This window comes from Cebus imitator, unplaced genomic scaffold, assembly GCF_001604975.1.
Source record: "Cebus imitator isolate Cc_AM_T3 unplaced genomic scaffold, Cebus_imitator-1.0 Scaffold256, whole genome shotgun sequence".
NCBI classification, from domain to species: domain Eukaryota; kingdom Metazoa; phylum Chordata; class Mammalia; order Primates; family Cebidae; genus Cebus; species Cebus imitator.
In genome coordinates this window covers 1,425,268-1,446,966 of record NW_016107571.1, presented here as the reverse complement: position 1 = coordinate 1,446,966, position 21,699 = coordinate 1,425,268, and the positions used below count along the sequence as shown (strand labels likewise).

Genomic DNA, 21,699 nt, shown 5'->3' with positions numbered 1-21,699 from the left:
TTAAAAGTTCTAGGTTGGGCACGGTGGCTCATGGCTGTAATCTCAACACTTTGGGAGGCTGAGGCAGGCTGATCATGAGGTCAGGAGATTCAGACCATCCTGGCCAACATGCTGAAACCCCATCTCTACTAAAAAACAAAAAAGTTAGCAGGGCACGGTGGCACGTGCCTATAGTCCCTGCTACTCAGGAGGCTGAGGCAGGGAATCACTTGAACCTGGGAGGTGGAAGTTCCAGTGAGCCGAGATCACGCCACTGCGCTCCAGCCTGCTGACAGAGCAAGATTCTGTCTCAAAAATAAAAAATAAAAAAGTTCTGATGTCTGGTGCCTGAACCTCACTCCTAAGAGTCTGATTCTGTTGATCTAGGTTGGGGCTTGGGGATCAGTATTTTTTTTAAATAACCCAAGTGATGCTCCGATGAGCCAGTGTTGGGAACCACTGATCTGAAGCTGTCTACCACACCCTCAGGGATGGGGAGGCCCCGCTTGTCATAGCTTTGCCCGGGATGTGTGTTCGGGCCTTCAACTGCTCTAGCCAGTCCTAACACCCCTCTCCCCATGGAAAGCCACATCCTCAGTCTCCTCTCCAGCTCCAGTAGGAAGGTCGAGCCCTAATGAGGGCCCTCACACAGACTCCTGGCTAGCAGGGGAGAGCCCTGCTAGCCACATTCACTTCCCAGCCTGGAGACAGGACTCATTCATCTCAGAGCCTGCAAGGACCTAGCCAGCTCCCTCTGCCCTGGCCAGCAGGGCTCAGCAGTCAAGGACCCTTATCCTCGCAGGACCCGGGGTCCCTTGGCCAGAGCCCAACCAGCCATTTGCCCAGGCTGGGCTAGGCTAGGCTAGAGCAGGGGCTGGTGAACAGGCCTGAGGTTTGGCCACTTTCTGCCCTTTTTTCCTAGGAGCAGATATGCAGATGGATGTGTTTGGAACAGCAATAATACAGGAGGTTTTGGTAACAAGACTGAAACTTGGAGATAATCCTCCTCCCCTGTGTACTGTGGAATAAGGCTCTCTAAGCTGGGGTTCATCCAGCAACTGCTGCCTACCCACCCTGATTTTTGCCACCCACACCCCAAAAGCAACTTTTCCAATGACTCATATGGCAGCTTGTGCACTTCTTTTATTATTAAATATATAAGCAGCTTTCTATTTTTTTAAATAGATATTTAAATGACTTTATATAAAATAATTCACCACTTCCAAGTATAAAAACAAAATCTCACAGTACGGGAGCCAATGTCCCCTCTTGGCTTCTCAGAGAACAGAAGGGGTTCCTGAGCAGGTAGCCTGGGGAGACACCAGAGGTGGCTCTGGGGCTCCCTGTTCTCTGATGCCACCAAGAGCAAACAAAGAGCTTCTGCAATGGGTTGGATTGCTTTTTTGGCCTTTAAAATATTATATGTTTAAGGTAGAGGGATGAGGAAGGAGTGCCTTTTTTTGTTTTTTTCTTCCATTTAAAAATATGTGTTTTCTAGCATCAAATATAGAGGCTGTGATGAGAAGGCTAAGCCCCACGTGCAAGTTCACTGCCTTCCCTCAGTTGTCAGCATCAGGGCAGGGGAGGTGGGGCCAGAAGACCCTCACTTTCCTGGGCAGGAAGGGAAGGCCATGGGCCCCACGGCATGCCCAGGTAGGGCAGGGTCTCAGTGGAGGGCCCAGGGCCGCAGGAGAGAAGGCACACAGCAGTACGAAGGAACCAAGGGGCAACTGGCAGCCCTGTCGCCCGTTGGCTAGATCTCAGAGCCACCACCATGGGCTGGCCATGAAGTGGAGGCCCTCCAAGCACTGGAAGCTGAGGCCTGGATCTCCTGGTTCCTCTCCCACCCTGGCTTTCCTGGATAGAGGTGATGGTAGAGGGGCTGGATGAGGGCTGGAGGTCATCACTGCCCACTGAGGTCAGGAAGCAAGAAGGGCAAGAAGAGGATGGGAGCTGGGTGCCAGGCAGGTCGGGCCAGGATGCAACCCAGCCCAGGGCTCCTGACAGGGACAACCTGCTCGGCTCCAGGCTCCTGGGGCAGCAGGAAAGGACCCTGGGCTGGGAGTGCAGACCCTCCCCTGGCCTCAGGGGTATACCTATATTTCAAAGGCCATCTTCAGTCAGCACTCACCCTGTAGCCTCTCTGTCGGTGCCCTCCCCTCCCTGGCTCTCTCCCACTAGTCCCTTCCCTCTTGGGAATATCAAAGTGCAAGATGCAGAAACCTGGGCAAACAACACAGCCTAAAGACCGGCTCTGGCTGGCAGTCCAGGCGGCTGTCCCACCCCACTCCACCCCGGGGAGTCAAAGGCCAGGTCAGGAGAAGGTCAGGGCGGAGGGGCTCCCCCAGTCAACTGGTGAGACCAGCTCAGTGCCGGAGACTGGGAAGAGGCTGGGGAGTGGAGGATGGATGGATGCTGGCTCATGGATCGATGGAGGCAGGCTTCAGCAGGCAGGTTCAGTGTTCACAGTGCAATGGCGTCCTTCATGAGGGGAGCCTCTGCTTGGCCTCCCAGAGAAGCTCTGGCAGGTGCTGGAGGGAGGAGACGCAGAGGCCAGGCCTTGATCCCCCTCTTGGCATCTTTGGCAGGTCAGGCAGGTCCTGAGGGCAGGGCTGGCCTCCCCTCTGCGCCTGGCAACCAATACAGGGCACTTAGGTGAGCTGAGGGTGTAGACCCCTCAGGCTGTCAGTGCAGACCAGCAGGTCCAGAGGCCTCCTCTTCCCGTCTCTCAGGCTGCACACCTTTACGGGAAATCAGGCTGACGCGGCCCGCCCCACAAACTTCAGAATCCTCTCTCTGGAGACAGGTTCCTGCCTGTCCAGGCTGGGATCCCTTGGCACTAGGCGGGTCCTCTGGGTGCAGGGTTCTTCCACTCCTTAGCATCCACCATGCTCTCCCACAAGCCACAGGCTGGTGGGTCCCTGGCCCAGGTGCTGACCTAGAGGGGGGTGAGAGGAGGGTGCAGCCCCTGAGAGAAGAGGGTTCTGAGCCGGACCCGCCGGCTCAAGCCCATGGGAGCCTCCAGGGCCCACAATAAATAGTGGCAGCACGGGGAGCACCCTCTGGCCTCTCTCACTCAGTCAAGGGTCTGTGGGTTGAGGCAGAGGGGCCCCGGCCTGGCTGCTCTGGTCCAGTCCTGGCAGGCAGGAGCTCTGATGGAGGGCAGACCACATTCCAGGTGGTGGATGCCCCGTAATGTCTCCTCCCATGGAGAGACTGTCCTGTGCATCCAGCTGTGGGAGAGAAAGAAAGGCTAGTCAGCAGAGTGGGAGTGCGGGGAGGGTCACTGAGGACATGGGTTGGGAGGCGTGGCATTCCTGTGGGCTCCTGGCGGTGCTGCAGGCGGGACTTCCTTTCCTCCCTTCCCTGGCCTTTTCAGACGCCACAGAGAGACTGGGCGGCTTTCTCTGGCACCAGCCCAGGCCTCTGGCCAGACTGGCCTCACCTCCTACCTCCTCCTGGGGAACCAGGGGCCCCAGTGGAAGATAACGGAGCCCCGGGAGAGGTCTGGGCAGGGCTGGGAAGAGGGTTACTGCTCAAGAAGACAGCTGCGACATGGAGGGATGGGGCACTTGGACCCTCCTCAGGCAGAGTCATCTCATTGACCTTGGTCCAGTGAGCAAAGGGTTATTCCTGCTAACACTAGCAAAGAAGAATCTTTCACTTCTACCTCCACACCATTCATCAGAGAGGAGCATCAAAGATGATGTCCAAGACAATAGGGTGGAGCTAGTTGAAGAGGAAGAACAGGGCCAGAGAGGACAAGTCTAGAGATAGTGCTGGGACAAGGAAATTCCCACACTGCCATTTGGCATGCTGACCCCTAAGCAACCCAGCCCCTCCTGGATGGGCCGAGGGCTTTGCCTCCTGCATCACCCGTGGGAGTCAGGGCCTTGTCCTCTCCCCCTCCACACGCATCCTTGTCCTCTTGCCCAGCATCCTTAGGACACTTTGTTCCCAGAGCAGAAATCCCCTGGATCCCATCCAACAGTTTTTGACTTTGGACTTTGTGTGGAGCCTCCCTCCCAACATCCATAGGCCATACTGGGTAAGGAGGAAAGATGGAACCACAGCCTCTGGCTCCCTGCCCATTCCCATGCTCTGGAGGGCAAGAAGGGGAACCATAAACTGGACATGAGCCATTCTGGGTACAGTCAGGACACAGGCCCTGCTAAGGCCCAGGAGGAGAGAAGGACCTGGTGGGCGAGTTCCAGCCTGCTGCCCCATCTCCCAGCTGCGTAGGGATGAGGGGCTGCTGTCTGCATTTTCTGTGGCTCCAAGTCCCTATCTCAGTCTCTGCCTCTATGCTTCCCTCTCTCACTTCTCTCATCAGAGCAGCAGTCAGTCCAGGGGCTGGCACTCAGTCTCTCCAAGACCACTGGTGCCTGGCCTGGAGACCACTTCAGGGCTGGACCTGCTGAGCCAAGTGGGGTCTGGATGTAGTCCCTGCCCTGGGTTCCCTCTCCAAGTGAAATATTGAGAAGAAGAAGAGGAATACTTGGGACAGGACTGAGAATAAGCAAGTGGGGAAAGGAGGGTTGGTGGGTAGAGGGATGGGACAGAGAGCCAAGACCATGGCGGGGTGTCTGGGAGGGTGGCGACCAGTGGGGAGGGTAGTGTGGCACTGAGCCACCAGCCACCAGTTCTGAGGAGGCCTGGGTCATTTCACAGTCTTTCCAGTGCCCCAGCTGACCCATTCACCCATCTTAGCCCACCCCACTGACAAGGCAGACCCCAGGATTCCAGATATGTTGTTACTGCTGGCTCTTGTCTAAATAGGTTCCCTGGTTTTGAGCATTTGCCAAATTCCCTGTCTCTCTAGAAGGGGCCCAGACCTGTCACTCCACACATGGGAGAGCCCTGTGGCACTGGCTTGCACTTGGTAAAGGTTGTGACTGGAAACTTGAATGGGCCACCCCAGCTAGTCAGCCAACCAACCAGTCAGTCAGGCAATCAGCCAGTCAGTTGGTCAATGGGCTCCCCAAGCAACAGCTGGGCAGTTAGGCAGTTACCAGATGGTTGGTTGGTTAGTCAGTCACCCAGCCAGCTGGTCAACCAGTCAGCCAGAGTCAGTGAGGTAGCTGGTTAACTGGTCAGCTAGAGACTGGTCAGTTAGAGACAGCTGGCCAGGGTCAGTCCGTGAGTCAGCCCTGAAGCACTCAGTCAATATTTATTGCATGTTTGGCAAATATGGAAAGGCCTTCTCTGTAGTAGAACCCAGGATGGACAAAGAAACGCAAAAAAAGTGGAAGATGGTCCCTGCCCTCAAGGGGCTTACAATCTTAGGGATGTGGAATGTACATACACACATAAAATAAGATTTAAAAAAATATGAACACAACATTCAAATAAGTGCAAATTAATATACTATCAGCCAAATACAAAAGGGCAGGAGGGGCATGACTGAAAGGAGCAGTCACAAGTTGTGGAGAATCCAGGAAGGCTTCCTATTGGGTGGCTGTGGGCTTGGGTGGGAGGGGGAAGATGTGGGCCAGCTAGGGTTGGGGGCCGGGGTGAGGAACAGTAGGGTCACAGCTACATCAACAACATGGGCAAGGAGAACGGCAGCCACTCGTCAATGTGCAGGAGCCACAGCTGGGATGGCTATGAAGATGACAGAATTGGGATTTCAAACAGCTTCAGTAGGCTCGGGTGATGGCAGAAACCAACAAGGTGGCTTTAACAAAGGTGAAATAAACTGTACTTTGGTTAAAAAAGTTAAGTTGTCCAAGTACAGGGTAGAGAAGGTCTGGCTTGACAGAGATTTATGGGAAATGAAACTAGGGGTTTTAATAGACTGCAAGCTCATCATATAACAGTATGATGCAGTTGTTAAGAAAAAAGCTAACGCAATGTTAATCTGCACGAATAGAAGAATACTGTCCATATCAAGGAAGGTAAGAGTCCCACTGTACTCTGAGCTGGTCAGACAACATCTGGAGTACTGTGTCCGGGGCTGGGTGCCACATTTTCAGAGGGACATTGACAAACGAGTGTGTCCAGGATGGTGAGGGGTCTGAAAACCATATCATATAAGGAACGTTTGAGGGACTTGGCTACACTTGGCTTAGAGAATTCTCAAAGGGGACATGGATACCTGACTTAAATATCTGAGGGCTTTCAATGGGAAAGGAGGGAAGACCAGTATAGAGGGGGCAGGGAAGCCAGTTTTGCCTTGAACGAGGAAGATGTTTCTCCCAGTCTGACTGGAAGATGGCATGGGCCGTGGCTAGCACGGGGCTGGCCTGGAACTGGGAGTGTGTGACAGGCAGCTGGCTGGCTCCCTGTAGGGGACATGGAGAGGGGCAGCCCCTTTGGGGTGGAACCCAGGGCCAAATGACCCCTGAGAGCCCTTCCAAGATTCAGGTTCTCTGTCAACATGATCCTAAAAGCAAGGAAGCAGGACTGACCTTGGCTTGGGAGGAGGGCCAGATGGGGGAGTGACCTGGCAAGCCACTGCTGTCAGAGGGGCTTGGCAGCCAAGCTAAGAATGTAGGGCTTGCAGTGGCTGCCACGCAGAGCTACTGAAGATTCCCCAGGGGGGTAAAAACCTCATAAAAGCCACATTTGAAGAAGGGGGGTGTGGTTGCTCTGGGGTTAATGGTGGCAGCAACACCAGAAGCCCAGTGCAGAGGTAACAGTCTCTGGCCTCAGCAGGGTGGATGGAATGGAGGGGTAGAGGAATAGCTGAGGACCTGGAAAGGAGAGGTGGCTGGACCTAGCTGGAAAGGGAACTGGATCACCCAGAGGAAAGGGAGTCAGTGTGGGGGCCTCAGGGGAATTGGTGTCACCAGCAGGTGAGGGTGACTGGAACAGGGTGTAGCTAAGTTTTAGGAGTGGAGATCAAAATCAGAATCTTACCTTAGAGCTCCCTCTACACCGGCAGTTCCACCTGTCTGTCTTCATCCTGTGTCAGGGGGCTGCAGGCAGAGCACAGGTCTGGCATTAGACATCAGCAGAAGCAGGGCAGTAAGGGGACCCGCGACCCTGTAGTTTACCCCTAAGCCCCACACATGCTCTAGGCCCTCTCAGATTGAAAAGACCCAGAACTGCCTAACTCTAAGGAGAAATCAGGAAAAAGCCCAGATGTCTGGGAAAGGAGGGAGCCCTTCTTCTCTACCCACATCCTGTTCCATAGCTCCGTTTCCTCAGAGCCAGTGGGAGAGCCCCACCACCAAGAGGGGAAACAGATCCCAAGCCAGGTCCTCAGTGCCTCCCAGAGCCCCACCACAAGCTCTCACCTGCCCTCTGGCTGCTCCAAGGGAGAATCCACTCTCTGAGGCTCTAGGCGGCTCTGAGAACAGCAAAGAGCATCTCACTGAGGAGTTGGGGAAGGATGGAGATGGGGGTGACCCCATCCCCAGTAAGGGCTGCCCCAGGTATTAATGAGAGAGTTGCAAGAGTCCTCCCAGCTACCTGAAAGTGGGGATCAGTCAGAGGCCCGAGGGAGATTTGTGAGGTCTCTCTGCTGATGGTGCCCCCTCTCCTCTCCCCACGCCCTTGCAGGCTGTTTCCTCTGGGTCCTTCTGCCCCAGGCTCTGCAGAACCCCCACTCGGGGCCCACCCTGACACAGTAACACAGCGTTGCTCTCCTCCTCCAGCTCCCTGACTGTCTGGTTGTCATCCTGCTGTCAGCCCAAGAATATTCTCTCCCACTCCCTGCTGCTCCAGTCCCTTCCCGTTGACCTTATAGCTTAGCCTTCCCAATTCTCAAAGCAGCTCTCCGTTTCCACCTCTGATCCTCTCTGCTGAGCCAGCTCCTATCTCTCTGCATCTGAAGAGCCCAGGCCATGCCCAAGCTGTCCCCCGACCAGCACCCTCACCAGCCTCTGCCCCTGCCCTAAGGGACTGCCTCTTCTTCCTCATGGAGACTTGCTCACCCGCCGCCTCCGCCTGTAGAACAAGAGGCCGCCGACAGCCAGCAAGACCAAGGTGACGCTGGGCACCAGCAGGCCGAAGACAGGCTTCAGGAGCTGCAGGCTGGAAGTTTCCTTGGGCTGCCTCTCATGGCCTGTGTCAGTCAAAGGAACAGAGTTAAAACGGGCCAGGGGCCTGGCTGCCCCGTCACTTGCTGGTCCTCCTTCCAGCTCTGCCGGGCTCCTCCGATCCCTGGTGCTCCTCCTGCTCTCTAGCCCCTTAAGGGACAGCACGCTGCCCCAGGGGTGTTTTCTGGAAAGCCGTGGCTGAGCAGAGAGGGTGGAGGGGTTGCTGGAGCCTTGGGGGCGTGGTGATGAAATCCTGGGAGAGCCTGGTTCCGGGGGGTCTCTGAGCAGGGAAGATGGACGGTCTGTCTTCTGGGGGGTGTGATTCCAGTCCTGGTCAGTGGGCCTCACGGGCTCCACTCTGGGCAAGGCGGTACCAGTTACATCTGCCAGCTGTTGGCCGTTTGCTGATGCAGGGAGTGGAAAAGATGCTGAGAAGTTGCTGGGTCTGGAGGGCTCTGCCTGCATGCTGTCCCCTCCTGGCCTGGAGGGGGAAAGCTCTGTCCCTTGGGGGACAGGACTCTCACTGGGCTCTCCAGAGGCTTCTTCTGGGGCCCAGTTAGTACCCAATGCAGAGTCAAGAATATCCTCCATCCTGGGGTTGAAGGCCCCGACAGAGGGGTCAGGCTGTGGTGAGCCACTGATGGTCCCGTCCTTGATAACTGGGGTCTCTGGCGGCTCAAGGCTCTGGCAGGTGTTCCTGGGTGGTCGCTCCTTGGCACTGTCTGGGTCCACCGTGTGCAGGGGCTGCTCGCCAGGCAAGTGGGAGCTGCCCTCAGAGTCATCCCAGGTCAAGCCAGCCCTAGGGGCCGGGGAGGGGGCGAGGGGCTGATGAGGGGAGACAGAGGCCAGGTCACTGCTAGGGATGGCTTTGGGGTACAGGCAGTTGCAATCAGGCTCGGTCACCACATCTGAAAGAACCATAGAGAGAGGGAGAGAGAAAGATGGGGAGAAGATAGAGTCACTAGCATCCAGCACAGCTTTCCCAGAGTGGGGCAAGAGGGGGATATGAGTCTGGGGAGCCTCATCTCCTAGCTCAGCCCTTGGGCTGAGAAGAGGATGGGACTAGAGTGGGCGCTTATGACACAGGGAAGGTGCCGTATGCAGGGTCTCATGGGCAGAGACAAAGAGCAGGGTTGAGATGCACACACTGGGGGTGGGGGAGAAGGAAGACAAGAGAACAGACCGTGCCGGGGTTCCCGCCGGCCACAGGCCAAGCTAGGGGTGAGCAGCAGCCCGGCCAGGAAGTTGAACAGTTGCCTTCCGGACCAACACAAGACAACCTCAAGCCCCAAAGACACTGGTGTCATGCATAGCCAGGAGCCACAGGCAGGAACGGGCTGGGGCTAGAATGCAGCCAAGGCTTGAGGCCTTGGGATTGAAGCAACGAGACTGGACTTGGCCACTGGCAGGTTGCAGGGCCCTAGACGCTGCCTTGAGAAGCAAGGTTGAAGGTAGAAGGGCACATGTGGTGCGGGACGCAGAGACGAGGACACGCAGTGTACACATGTATGCAGCTGAGCCAGCCCTGGGAGTTCGAATGATGCTCAGACGTCAAATCCAGCCTTGTCCCTTGAGGGAACGCCCAAGGCATCCTGGGGACTTCTGGAGCCAGGGTGTCCTGGTGATTCTCAGCAGAGCTCCTGGTGCAAGGGCCCTGACTCCCAGATGGGTGTCAGCTGTCTCCACAGAACCCCCCACACGTTCAGCCAGCCTGCAGAACCAGTGGGGAAAGCTTCCATACCTACAGGGCTCCCAAGGCAGGCTCCCATTTCCACTCCCTAATCTCAAGGCACCAGCATGCTCCTACTTGACACCGCCACATGCAGACATATTGTAGGTGTACATGCACACACATGCCAGAAAAGACATGTGCCCAGGACCAGAGGTACATGAAGCCACATATGTACATGGAACAAGCACATTCATACACACGGGGACACAAGTAGAAGACAGGCTGCCTCCCCAGGGGTCCCCCCAGCTTCACACCTCGCCGCCCAGTCCCCGCCCCATATGCACCACCCCCGCACACTTGCCGGCGCCTTCCATGCTTACCTTGGCTGAAGCATGCAGCAAAGCTGTCGTTGCAGTTCTTGCTGAAAATATTCCAGTCCTCGTCAAGGAGATTCTTTATTTCATTAAAGACATTCCTGACCTTCTCCAGCAACTGGAGAGGTGTCTCATAGAAAGTTCGGACGCAGGCCTGGAAGGAGATCAGGGCCCCCTTTCGTGAGCATGACCATTGGCCCCATGTCTCCATCTTGTCTGCCAGATTCCCTTGGCCTTTTTCACATCTGTCTTCTTTTTCCATTTTGTTTCCTCCCTCCCCTTTCCCGTTTGCAGCAGATCGAGTCCTGAGGTTATGAGATATGTCGTTCATTCACGGACCCATTCAACACATGTTTATGTGCCAGGCATATGGTAATTACCTGGGAATCATGCAATGAACAAGAGAGAGGTGGTTCCTGACTGAGTTGGACACTGAGTCCAGCAGGGACTAAACACATTCTTACAAGTGCAGTGAGTCCTGTGAAAAAGTACTGGGCCATCCGATGGTGTGCAACAAGGGGAACTAAACAGGTCCAGGGAGAATTTCCCGAGGAATCAACTAAAAGATGAGCAAGAAAGAGATGGGATTGGAGAGAGCTGTCCAGCCTGCAAGAGCTGCATGTGCAAAGTCCTGAGGCAAGGAAGTGCAGGAAAAGTCCACAGACCAAGAGAAAGCTGTCATGGCTGCAGCACTGCCACCAAGGAGGGGTGTGACAAGAGATTTAAGTGTAGAGAAGTTAGCAAGGGCAGGTCTTGAGGGCCTCAAGGGCCAAGCCCAGATATTTTAGTATTGTCCACAGAGCAAACAGAAAACACCTGAAGGGGTGTTAGGGAGGTGGGCGGTGGCACGATAAGAGTTGAGTTTGAGAAAAATCATCTAGCTGTAGTGAGGCAAAGGAAACAGGGCAGCCGCCAGGGATGCAGGTCCTTTGCTGGCATTGGTGTGTCTTGGAGGGAGGGCTGAGGAGGTCCCAGCGCTGTCTTCTGTGCTGCTCAAGAGACCCAGGCTTCCTACACTTGCCAGAGATCTGAGAAGCTGCACCATCCTAGGTCTTCTTCCACCTCTCAAGCTGCCCCTTTCGTCTCCTTACCAAGCTCCTCTTCTCCTGATGTCCAAATGCTGCCATCCCTCAGGGCTCACTCCCAGACCCACCTCTCCTTTCCTACCAGGCCATGCCACCCATGCCCACAGCTTCATCCAGGGCCTAACTGCCACAGAATCGCAAATACCAAGTTTTCCCTTAAACTGAGCTTCACAGGGGAGAACCATGGGCTTCACTAGGCTGTGAAGTCCTTGAAGGCATCAGCACATCCCCCTGGCCTGTGCACAGTCGGCCCTTAAGAAATGTTCACCAGCTAGACGTATGAATGACAAGACTGGGCTTAGCTCCATCACTCACCAGCCAGGTGCCAGTGACCAAATAAACAGCCAGTTTGGGCTAATTTTCTCATCTATAAATTCAAAACAATAACTTCTTCCAGGCTCTCCCCAGGGCTGCCGTAAGGAAGGTGAGTTGGCTCTCTTGCCTCTTTCTTCATAAACCTGCCTCCCTCCCAGCCCACCTCATACTTCACAGAGAACACAGGAGTCCTCCGACAGAAAGCCCTCCCTGATACCCACCTGTCTCAAGGGAGGACGTGCCTTTCATCCTCAGGAGCTCCAAATCCCTCCTCTGTCTTCTAGGGAGACTTGCTGGGGGCTAGCTCCTCCAGCTTCACCTGCCTCTCCCTCCTGGAGCCTGCCCCTCAGCATTCACACCTGTCTACTGGTGAATATCCAAGGGGTCATAGCCATCAGTGGACAGCTGCTTAAGATGCAGATTCCTGGGGTCACTCTGTTTCGGTTTTTTTTTTTTTTGAGACAGAGTCTCATTCTTGTCAGCTAGGCTGGAGTGCAGCGGCACAATCTCAGCTCACTGCAAACTCCACCTCCTGGGTTCAAGCGATTCTCCTGCCTCAGCCTCCTGAGTAGCTGAGATTACAGGCATGTGCCACCATGCCCAGCTAATTTTAGTATTTTTAGTAGAGATGGGTTTCACCATGTTGACCAGACTGGTTTCAAACTCTGGACCTCAGGTGATCCACCTGCCTTGGCCTCCCAAAGTGCTGGAATTACAGGTGTGAGCCACCGTGGCCAGCCCTGCAGTGTACCAGGCTCTCTAGGGTTGTGTCCTGGGAATACGCATTTCAACACATTCCCCAAGTGACTCTTAGGAATCTTAATGTTGGAAAACTGCAGATTTAATATCTCTCTTATTAAAATATTTTTTCCTGGCCAGGTACAGTAACTCACATCAATAATCCCAGCACTTTGGCAAAGGCAGAGAGATTACTTGAGCCTGGGAGTTTGAGATCAGCCTGGGCAACATGGCAAAAGACTATCTCTACAAAAAATAGCTAGGCATCGTGGGGTGTGCCTGTTGTCCCAGCTACTCAGGAGACTGAGGTCAGAGGATCAATTGAGCCTGGGAGGTTGAGGTTGCAGTGGGTCGTGATTGTGCCTCTGAACTTCAGCCTGGGTGACAGAATGAGACCCTGTCTCAAAAAAAAAAAGTTCTCCTTCAATCATACACCCCCTCTAGCTGCATCTCGTTTTCTGCCCCCACTAGGATTCAAGTTCTTCCGCAGCGGTGCCTCTACTTCCTCTCTTTCTATTCACGCTGATCTGGCACCTGTGACGCATTGCCAAGTCCGATGGACAATTCCAGCCCTCACCTTGCTTGAGTTCTCAACCCTTCTTTATGAAGTCACATCACTTTTTCCATGCCGGAACCCAGTGTCCCGGCTCTGCACTCTCCTTCTTTCCCTCCCAACTTTAGGCTGCTCCTTGCCGGGTCCCCATCCTCCGCCTGCCCTCCAAATGCTGGGTTCCTGGGCCTGCTTCTCTCCTCACAGTGGGCAGTGCTGTCCAGCCCCATGGCTTCACAGAGGAGCCACACACCCATGCCTCTGAGATCTGTGCATCACCGGTCACACTGAAAGCCCACATGTCCGGCGGCCTGCTCAGTGTCTCCGCTCACCATCTCATGAGCACCTCACGTCTGCTGTGCCCCAGACGGAACTCCCGTCTTGCCTCAAACCTGCTCTGCCCACGGATCGTCCCCATGTCAGCATCATTGGAATATTCAGGTGCTCAAGACAAAAACCATCCTTGGCTCTTCCTTTCCCTCAGCCTCTCACATCCACTGCACATGCCAAGTCTTGTTGATTCTGCCCCCACACCCATGTCCAGTCCACTTGCCTCCACCTCCGCTGTACCACCCTGGTCCAAGCCGCCAATATGTCTAGCCTAGACTCTCACCTTCTGCTGGTCTCTCAGCCTCCCTTCCTGCCCCCTATGGTTTATGCTCCACACAGCAACCAGGTCAGTCTTATAACCTGAAATTAAGCCACGTGCCTGTTCACAGTGGCTTTCCTCACACTTAAGACAAAATCCCACACCTCCAGGACCACAAATGATCTGGCTCCTACCATCTCTCCTCTCCCTCCTTCACTTCCCACACTCTGGCCGTGCTGATAACCCTTTGGGTCCCTGAATGTGCACTTTCCTGTTTGATCACCTTAGGGCTTTGTGCATAGCTTTTCCTGTTCCAGAATGTTCTTCTAGCCTTGTTGCTTTCAACTCTTACTCATCTTTGGAGCTCAGATTAATATTTGCTGACTCAGAAGCCTTCTTTGTCTCTATTTCCCCAACTCCGTGGAAGTCCGTCTTCTTGGGAGACTTGCTGGGGGTTAGCTCCTCCAGCTTCACCCGCCCTCCCTCCTGGAGCCTGCACCTCAGCATTCACATCTGTCTACAGGTGAATATCCGAGAGGGTCATAACCATCAGCGGGACAGCTGCTTAAGATGCAGATTCCCCGTTGCTTTCCCTGAGCCCTGCAAAGCCTTCCTTATCTCTTCTTCCCCAACTCCATGGAAGTCCGAGTTCCCGTTGCGCTCCCTGAGCCCTACAAGCTTCTTGTTCCCAGCTCGCTCCTCCACCTCCTTCGGGTCATCTCATCCCTGGTTTACTCTTCTCCAACGCAGTTACTGCCATGCTACATATTGTATATTTTACTTATATATTTTGTTAACTGTCTCACCACCACCCCCAAATGTAAGCTCCGGGAATGTAGGGATTTTTGTCTGTTTTGATCACAGCTGTTTCCTGGCGTCTAGAACAGTATCTGGTACACAATGGGCACTCAATAACTGCTTGCTGTTGGAATGAACAGTCCTTATAGTTTGCAATTCTGTTTACTGGTGTCATGGTTTGTTTAACAGCTGCCAACCTCACTTGACTATAAGCTACATGAGGCAACACCAGGTATTTGTTGCTCACAGTGACATCGTCAGGATCCAGCATGATGCCTTGTGCCTCCTGCCCAGTAAAGGTTGGGGGCATGACACATGAATGACAGTGAGCAGGCAATGGCGTGAGGCGAGGTGAGCGAACGTACTCTCTGCCTGTGGATAGAGCAGCACCTCCACAGCCGCCTCTGCCCTCACTCAGTGCTCTTGGCCCCAGGGCTCTCCTACCTTGTCATGCTCCTCATAATCCGTGGTAAAGCAGCTGTTCAGCCTCAAAGAGAGTTCCTGCAGCTGCGTGACGGCGATGGCATTGGGGGTGTTGTCTCTGAAGCGCATGGTGTCCTCCATTATGTCTTGTATCAGGAGAAATGCCTTCTTAAGGTAGCACACCTGATCTTTCTGAAAAACAGCAAGCTGGGCTTATGGCCTGGCCACTGTGGCCTGGGAACCCCCAACCCCAGGTAGACGGAAGGCTGCAGCGTGGCTTCCTCCTGCTCCCGGGGAAGGACCACACCACGCCAGCAACAAGGAGAATGCTGCCCTCGGCTTGCCCGTCTCTCTCTCTTTGGGATCTAGCACTATTGGAGATTGGGCTACAGTGAAGGAAACGTGGATTCTGATTAGAGAGTTCTCTGGGTTTCTAGAATATGAGGCTTTAATCAGGATGGATGTACATGGGGAAGGTGGACCCCAGGGAACTCTCCCACCCCGCCTTTTTTTTGGCCCCTCTTGGCTTGCTTTCACAAGTCTTTTACCATATGGCCCCTTCAAATCCTCTGGGACATAAGGGTGCTGAAGATTATCTCATGGTCCAAAGAATAACCTCTGTGTTTTGCCTCCCGAAAGAGCTGGTGATTGCCTTGAAGACAGACTCTGCTTTAGCTCCCTACCCCCAGCAGCCAGTCCAGTAGGTTCTTAGAAAATGCTGGTTAAGGCATGAGCGTTAGAGCAAGCGAGTGAGTGAATAAAATACTGAGGTTATTGTTTGGACCATGAGGTGTTCTCCAGTCCTAACAGAGGTGCACATGGGTCCGGTATGTGGAAGCTCAGAGACAGGGGCAACTTCTGGGTACCACAGCAGTTTTGCATGAGGCATAAAGATGAATAGATGTGGAATAATGATGAGGAGGCAGTTGGAAAGGCGTAAGAGTCATTGGGAAGAGCTTGTGCAAAGGATGCGAGGCAGGAAGGAGCAGGGAATGGGGAGGTGGTGGACAGGCTTGTGTGGTGGAGAATGGCTAGGCCTGGTGTAACCCAGACTAGACAACCTTGGCTTTCTTCTGGAGTGATGGGGGCCCTGATGTTTTTGGGTGAGGGAGGTAAAGGCAGCAGGTTGTGGTTTCAGAAAATTCCCCCTAGTGGTGAGATGAGGAGTGAACCGGAAGCAGGGAGACCAGTTAAGAGGCTCCTGAAATTGTCCAAGCAACTGATTGAGGGGTGAAGGTGGGGATGGAGGAGACAGAACCCAGAGATGCTGGGAGGCAGAACCACCAACGCTTGGTGGCTGGTTAGGTATGGGGCAAGTCCAGGAAGGGCTGGACTGCCTCCCTGCCTTCTCATTGGCCTGGTGAAGAGAAGTGACATCCTTAAGTGAAGCATGAGACTCGGAAGAAGTATTGATTTGCCTCAGGCCCTACAGCCAACCTGCCTGGATTCACATCAGATCTCTACCACCTGCTAGCTATGCTCTTTCACCTCTCTGTGGGTAATAAACAGTATTTGTGTACCACATCGTGGTACTGTCAGGACTAAATCAGAAAAGTGCTTGGCACCTAGTGAGCACTTGTTATGTATCCGGCCAGGAGAAGGGAATGGCAGGGGACTTGAGCCCTGGATCCCAGCACCCCATAATTGAGCACCCACAGATCCTCACACTCTCACCCTTTCCAGCTCTAGGCATTCTGCTGCTTTCATGCTGCCCCACACACCCCACCCTGAGAGGTGCATGCAGGCTGGTGCATGGATTCTGTAAACAGCCATCACTTACCAGCTGTTCCTGGTCTACAAACTGAAAGACAATTTGGCATGAGGTCTCCATCTGACTGTCAATCTGCAAGAGAGAGCAGGCCAGCAATTGCAGGATGTCTATAGCTTGACTCAGCTTTCGTCAGAATGGGACCTTAGCTTCTGGGTGGATTAGGGTATCAAAACCATCCCTGCTAACCACATGTGGAAAGGCAGAGTCAAGTCTAGAAGACCAGTGCCCTCCAGATGCCCAGGGGAAGGCTGTAGAAAAACAAGTCTCCTCCTTCCACCTATCACCCCAGGAAATCTGACAAATGCCAGTTTGTTTTAAGAAAGAAATGTCTATAGGAGAATACAGGATATAATCTTCCCTGGGAGGTAGTGAGCACCCTGTCATGGCAGGAATTCAAGCAGAGGCTGGATAAGCTCTGGGGGTTGAATATCTGTAGGGGTTGGAGCTGGATGCCCTTAAAGCCCTCTTTAGCCCCAGAGCAGTAGTTCTGTGTTTTAAGCCTCAGAGAATGTGGGGCTCTTGGTCTCCCTTGGGTTGCTATAGCAGCTGCATGCAGGAGAAGTAGTGTTGGGGCAAGAGAGGCAGAAGGCACAGCCCACAGAAGCTCAAGCCCTGGAGCTGGCCTTAGCCAGTGATGCCCCACCCTGCCTGGCTGGCCAGAGGGATAGTAAATTCCCGCTAAGCAGGACAGCAGCCATGACAGCAACCTCTGTCTGCCTGGCTGGACCATGTATGAGCCTGATTAGAATGAGATATGGGCTCCTTCATGGCCCAGATGGGCAGGCTATCCCAGCCTCAGGGCATGGGCAAGAGCCAGGGAAGTGAGGGTGGAAGGCTGGGAGTTAGGCAAGAGCCTCTTCTCCAAATCTGGGTGGGGCTCTGATGCCAGACTGGCGCCACATATGAGCGTCTAGGAGCTGGATGCACATCTGGACACAGCAGGCTGACTGGGCTAGCTTCCCAGAGGAGGCATCCCGTTGAGGGACAGCAGACCTCAGACGCCTTTTCAGAGTCAGTGGTTGATGTTCCTGGGCAATCACTAATCCAGGCAAGCAGATGGAAGCCCACCCCATTCACTGCCTGCAGGGGAGTCAGAGAGGGCTTCAGGGGTGGGGAGACCAGAGGTCCTAACTTTGGGAAGGTTAGCGGAAGGTCTCACCAGTGGAGCTAGTGGGAACCACAAGCAATGTCCTGCACTGCCCTACATTCCTGCCTGCAACCCCTCTCTTTGACCTGCTCCCTGGCTCCTGCCTCCATTTCCCCAGTGGGGAGATGGTTGAATAAAGCATGGCCACACACTCACCAGCTGCTGCAGAGACTGCAGGTGTCCACTCCCAATCATGTGGCTACAGTACTCCGACACCTCCTCGGTGATACTCCTGCTCGCCAGGAGACAGACCAACAACAGCAGGGAGCCCAGCCATGTCTATGACAGAGAGGGTGTCATTTCTCCCCAGCTCTCACTCTCCCCAGTTAAGCCCCATGCCCTGCTCAGAGCAGAAAACAAAGGCCTCATACCTACAATGGTGCAAGCTCTGCCCCTTACCCCAGGATACAGCATCCCCCAAATCCAGCTTTCCCAGGATTTCTAACAGTCACAGCACAATCTTGTTCTCCCATGAAAACAACCCAAATGTCACCTTCTCCAAGAAGCCTTCCCAGATTAAGCCAAACCTAACTATACATTGAACTAATAGTGACACAGATGGTGTGCCTACCAGTTTAAATTTTAATTACACAGGAAGCTCGAGGGGAGGACTTGCCTCTACCCATTTTTTCCTTCTCTGCAACATCAACACTGAGCCAAGCACTTTTTGAACTGCCCTCAAGTTCACGTTCAGGCACCCGCTTTCAGATGGCCAGCCAGAGACAGCTCCCTTGGGCTCAGTACTTCCTTCCACCTGGTTTCATGCAGATCTGGCTTTGCCACTGGAAAAACTGTGGGATCAAACTCAGTCTCACTGGGATCAAACTCATCCCTTGCCAGAGACCTCTTGGAGCCCTGGGTGTGTGTTTCAAAAGGAGCCCAACTGATTAATCAGAGGCACCAGTGCCAGTTCTGGGCCATCCCTTGCCTGGCACCCTGTTTGAGCACCATCAGGCTTTTCCTCCAGCCAACTGCCTTTTATGATGGCAGGGAAGTTTTCTGAGACCCCTCTCCTCTCCAAGCACCCACGTGGCCCAGTAGTTGCTCATCCCCAGAGTGATGGAACTGGCTCCTAACGCTCTGTCTTTCCCCTTCCTTCTTCTCTTCCTCCTCTTAAATGAGGTCTCCTCATCCCTATCCCTGGCCCTATTGTCTCTCCTTCTTCAGCCAAAAGCAGAGGGACTCGGCCTTTCTTTCTTCAGCTTGAGGTTGCCTCCTGAGAGCTCCCAAACCTCCTGGAAGCTAATGCCCTCAGATTCAGGGAAATGATGGCAGGGTGGGGTTAGGCTTGACACTTTCCTGGACTATGGGCTTTGCCTCAATAATCCAGATGATGAGACAAATACTGCAGATTAGTAGCTCACTGGAAAAACACAAGGACGCTATGAAACAGCCCACAACAATGTGCTAAGCTACATGTCACTAAAAGCCCAAATGCTGGCCAGCTGTTATGAGGAGGAGAGCCCAGCTCTGGCTGGGCTATCAGGGAGACTGCAGAGAGCAGGGACCTCAGTGAGGCCCTGAAAGATGGGGAGAAGCTGATGGCAGGAGAGGGGTGGGAGGCATGGAAGGAAGAGGTACAGGTTGGTTTAATACCAGTCAACACAGGGACTGTGAGGTCCTGGCTGATCTGAGGGAGGGAAAGTGTGGAAGAAGGGGAGGACAGTCATGGGGCTGGGGGGACTTCAGGCTCAGTTGGGGAGGTTGCCCTGGGTGGGAACAATGGCCCAGGTTCTCAGAAACCTTAGGTTCAGGAACGATTGGATGAAACTGGGCCACTAGGGTACATCTGCCCCAGGCTGGCTGCCACTGAGGCTCTGGAGTGAATGGTATGGACGAAAGGGACTGCCCGGGAAGACAGCCTCCCTGGAGGCACTTCCAGACACTGATGCTTGAGGATAGCAAGGTGAGCGCAATGCTTAACTCCAAGGGCTGCCTGGTTTTGGTGACATTTCAGGCATCAGTTGGGGGAGAGCGCAGCCACCACATGAGAGGCTGACTTTGAAGGTGGTCAGTGGGGATCCCTCTGGACCTGGGGCCTCCACTCTGCTTCCAGAGGATCTGGACAGGCAGCAGGGGGACTAACACTCTGGCTTGCATCTGGCTGAGCAGGCTCTCCTCTGACTGCTTCTTCCTCCCATCCCTAGCCCTGGCCTCTGCCTGGGGAGCAGCCCTCTGAAGGAATCTCCACTGCAGGTTCAGAGATGCTAGGACACCTCAGCCCAGCTGTGCAGCCTCCTCTGCCACCCATCCTGTTCCATTCCATCTTACCCAGAAGCAAGGCCTCTGGAGAGACCTGGCAGGACCCTGCCCTTGGACTTCCCCTGTCTAAACACAGCCGCCTTGTCGTCCTCTTCTTTCCTCATGGTCTCCCCTTCAGCCCTGAAGCTTTGCTTCACTGCCTATGGCTAACCCTTCTCCTTCCCCTCTCAGCCCTATCTCCCCTCTCTCAGTGGGGCACGGTCCCCTATGGACCCACTCTTCCCTTTCTCTCTCACCTCACCTGCAACCCTTTCTCCTCTACCCGCAAATAATTCTCTGCTCTTTTCCCCCCAGGTTTCTCCTCTCATTTTCTCCCAGGGCTCCCCAGAAGCAAACCCATTATGAGCCCACTGGCTGGTCATTCACAGTGCCACCCCCACTTTCTATGGCCGAAGCTGCTACTGACACCGTTGGGAAGGGCATCCCCTGCGCAGTCAGGAGCAGATCCCGCCCCTGGCCACAGCTCTGCAGCACCAAACCCTCTCTCCATTCCTCCTGCACAACAAACCACCACAAAGCCCAGGATCTCCCCAGTCGCTGAAACCAGAATTTGCAAGATAAAGGGATTCTGAGCTAGCCCCAAGTTACCCCAGGGGGGCTGTTTGCTGTTGCAGCAACCCCCTCTCCAACCCCCAAACAGCCACCCTAGTCACCTGCCTGTGGGCTGGAACAAGCAGTGGTTTGCCCCTCTCCATCCCTCTGCCAGCAAGGCCCTGGCATTCTATAAGTTGGTTGACCCCCTGAACTTTCCCCGTCCAGAAGTACCCACTCCCCAGCAGGGCCTTGGAAGCACGTGTGTGGCCGTTGAGGAAGGTGCCCACGGAGGAAGGCACACACTCAGCTCACAGCTCCACCTCTGCCTTGGTGGTGGTGGGTAGGGAGAGAGGCAGGACATCCTGGCTGAGTGGGGCCTCCTGCCTGCGGGTGGCACAGCGTTCTCCTCCGTGCAATGGGGGTGAGCAGCCTTCCCTTTCCCGGGGAAGTCCGGCAATGCCGGGTGCAGCTGCCGGGACGCCACCAGCCTCCGCCCAGGCGCCAGGGGCCCAGTCCGTGCACAACGGCGGTTCGTCCGCGACAGGAACTCTGAGCCAGTGTAGCCGGTGCGCCCAGGCTCTCAGCTCCAAGCTGCCGCTCCCCTCAAACTGGCCGCCGAGCCCCCGCCCCAGTCCATCCAGGGCCCCACGCCGCGGCAGCCGCTTACCGTGGGAGGGCAGTGCCCGGCGGCACCCGGCGCGGTCATACGGACAGCTGGGTCCCGGCCGGGGGCGTCGTCGCCCTTGCTCGCTCGCTGGCCGCTGCCGAGTGGGCGCCCCGGCCGAGGGCCGCGCCGCTGTCCAGGGATGCGGAGAGCGGCTCCCGAGTGGAGAGGACCCAGGCGAACTTTCACTTTCCTCGGGCCGAACTTCACTAGCCAACCCTCGGCACAGCCTTTTAAGTCGAGCGTGGGGGCATGTGGTTTATGGGAAATCACCCTGGTCAGGCGCCAGCGCAGACACACACACGGACTGAGACAGACACACACACGCACTGACAGTGACACACATACGCACTGACACAGACACACATACTCCAGAGGCCCACTCAGCAGCCACCCCCAACTTCTCCCTCCGCCCCCCACCCCCCCGCCGGCCGGGCAGGCTCCCGAGTCTCCCCAGTCACCGTCTGTCTTCTGCGCTGCCTTTCCAAGCCTTCAGCAAAAGAGCGCGGGCTCCACCGAGTCCCCACCCTGCCTTCCCCGCGCCTTCCACGGACCCAGCCTTTCCTTCTGCGCTCTCCAGGCCACCCTGTGCTAGCTCTCTATGACTGTCCCGAGGGACTTTCCCTCCAGTCCTGAAAATCCCTAAATCTTAGCAGCAAATGGACTGAGAGCAGGGAAAAGTACTGAGAAGGGAAGGAAATCCTTCCAAGACGCCCTCACCCCATTCTCGGAGCGCCGAAAGGAGTCCAGTGTTACTAGCTCCTTCGTGGAGCCTGAATCAGCAGGTTTGCAGGCAGACCCCATCTTCCTCTG

General features: G+C 54.9%; 1 protein-coding gene across 2 annotated transcripts; it reads right to left on the bottom strand.

Annotated features, from left to right (window-relative positions):
• Positions 1 to 1,104: 1,104 nt before the first annotated feature.
• On the bottom strand, positions 1,105 to 21,290 carry CSF1 (colony stimulating factor 1). 2 transcript variants are annotated; one of them, XR_005195568.1, is made up of 10 exons: positions 20,890 to 21,290; positions 17,583 to 17,705; positions 16,289 to 16,351; positions 14,530 to 14,700; positions 10,017 to 10,164; positions 7,860 to 8,872; positions 7,221 to 7,273; positions 6,841 to 6,899; positions 2,721 to 3,212; positions 1,105 to 2,609 (listed from the first exon to the last, which is right to left on the bottom strand). XR_005195568.1 is itself a non-coding variant. In XM_017499296.2 (9 exons), the coding sequence occupies exons 1-8, from the start codon at positions 20,926 to 20,928 to the stop codon at positions 6,854 to 6,856; spliced, it is 1,656 nt and encodes a 551-aa protein (XP_017354785.1). In that variant the 5' UTR covers positions 20,929 to 21,290; the 3' UTR covers positions 1,105 to 3,212; positions 6,841 to 6,853. The 2 variants fall into 2 exon arrangements, 1 of the variants encoding a protein (XP_017354785.1); XM_017499296.2 differs by having other exon boundaries at positions 1,105 to 3,212.
• Between the last annotated feature and the right edge of the window lie 409 nt (positions 21,291 to 21,699).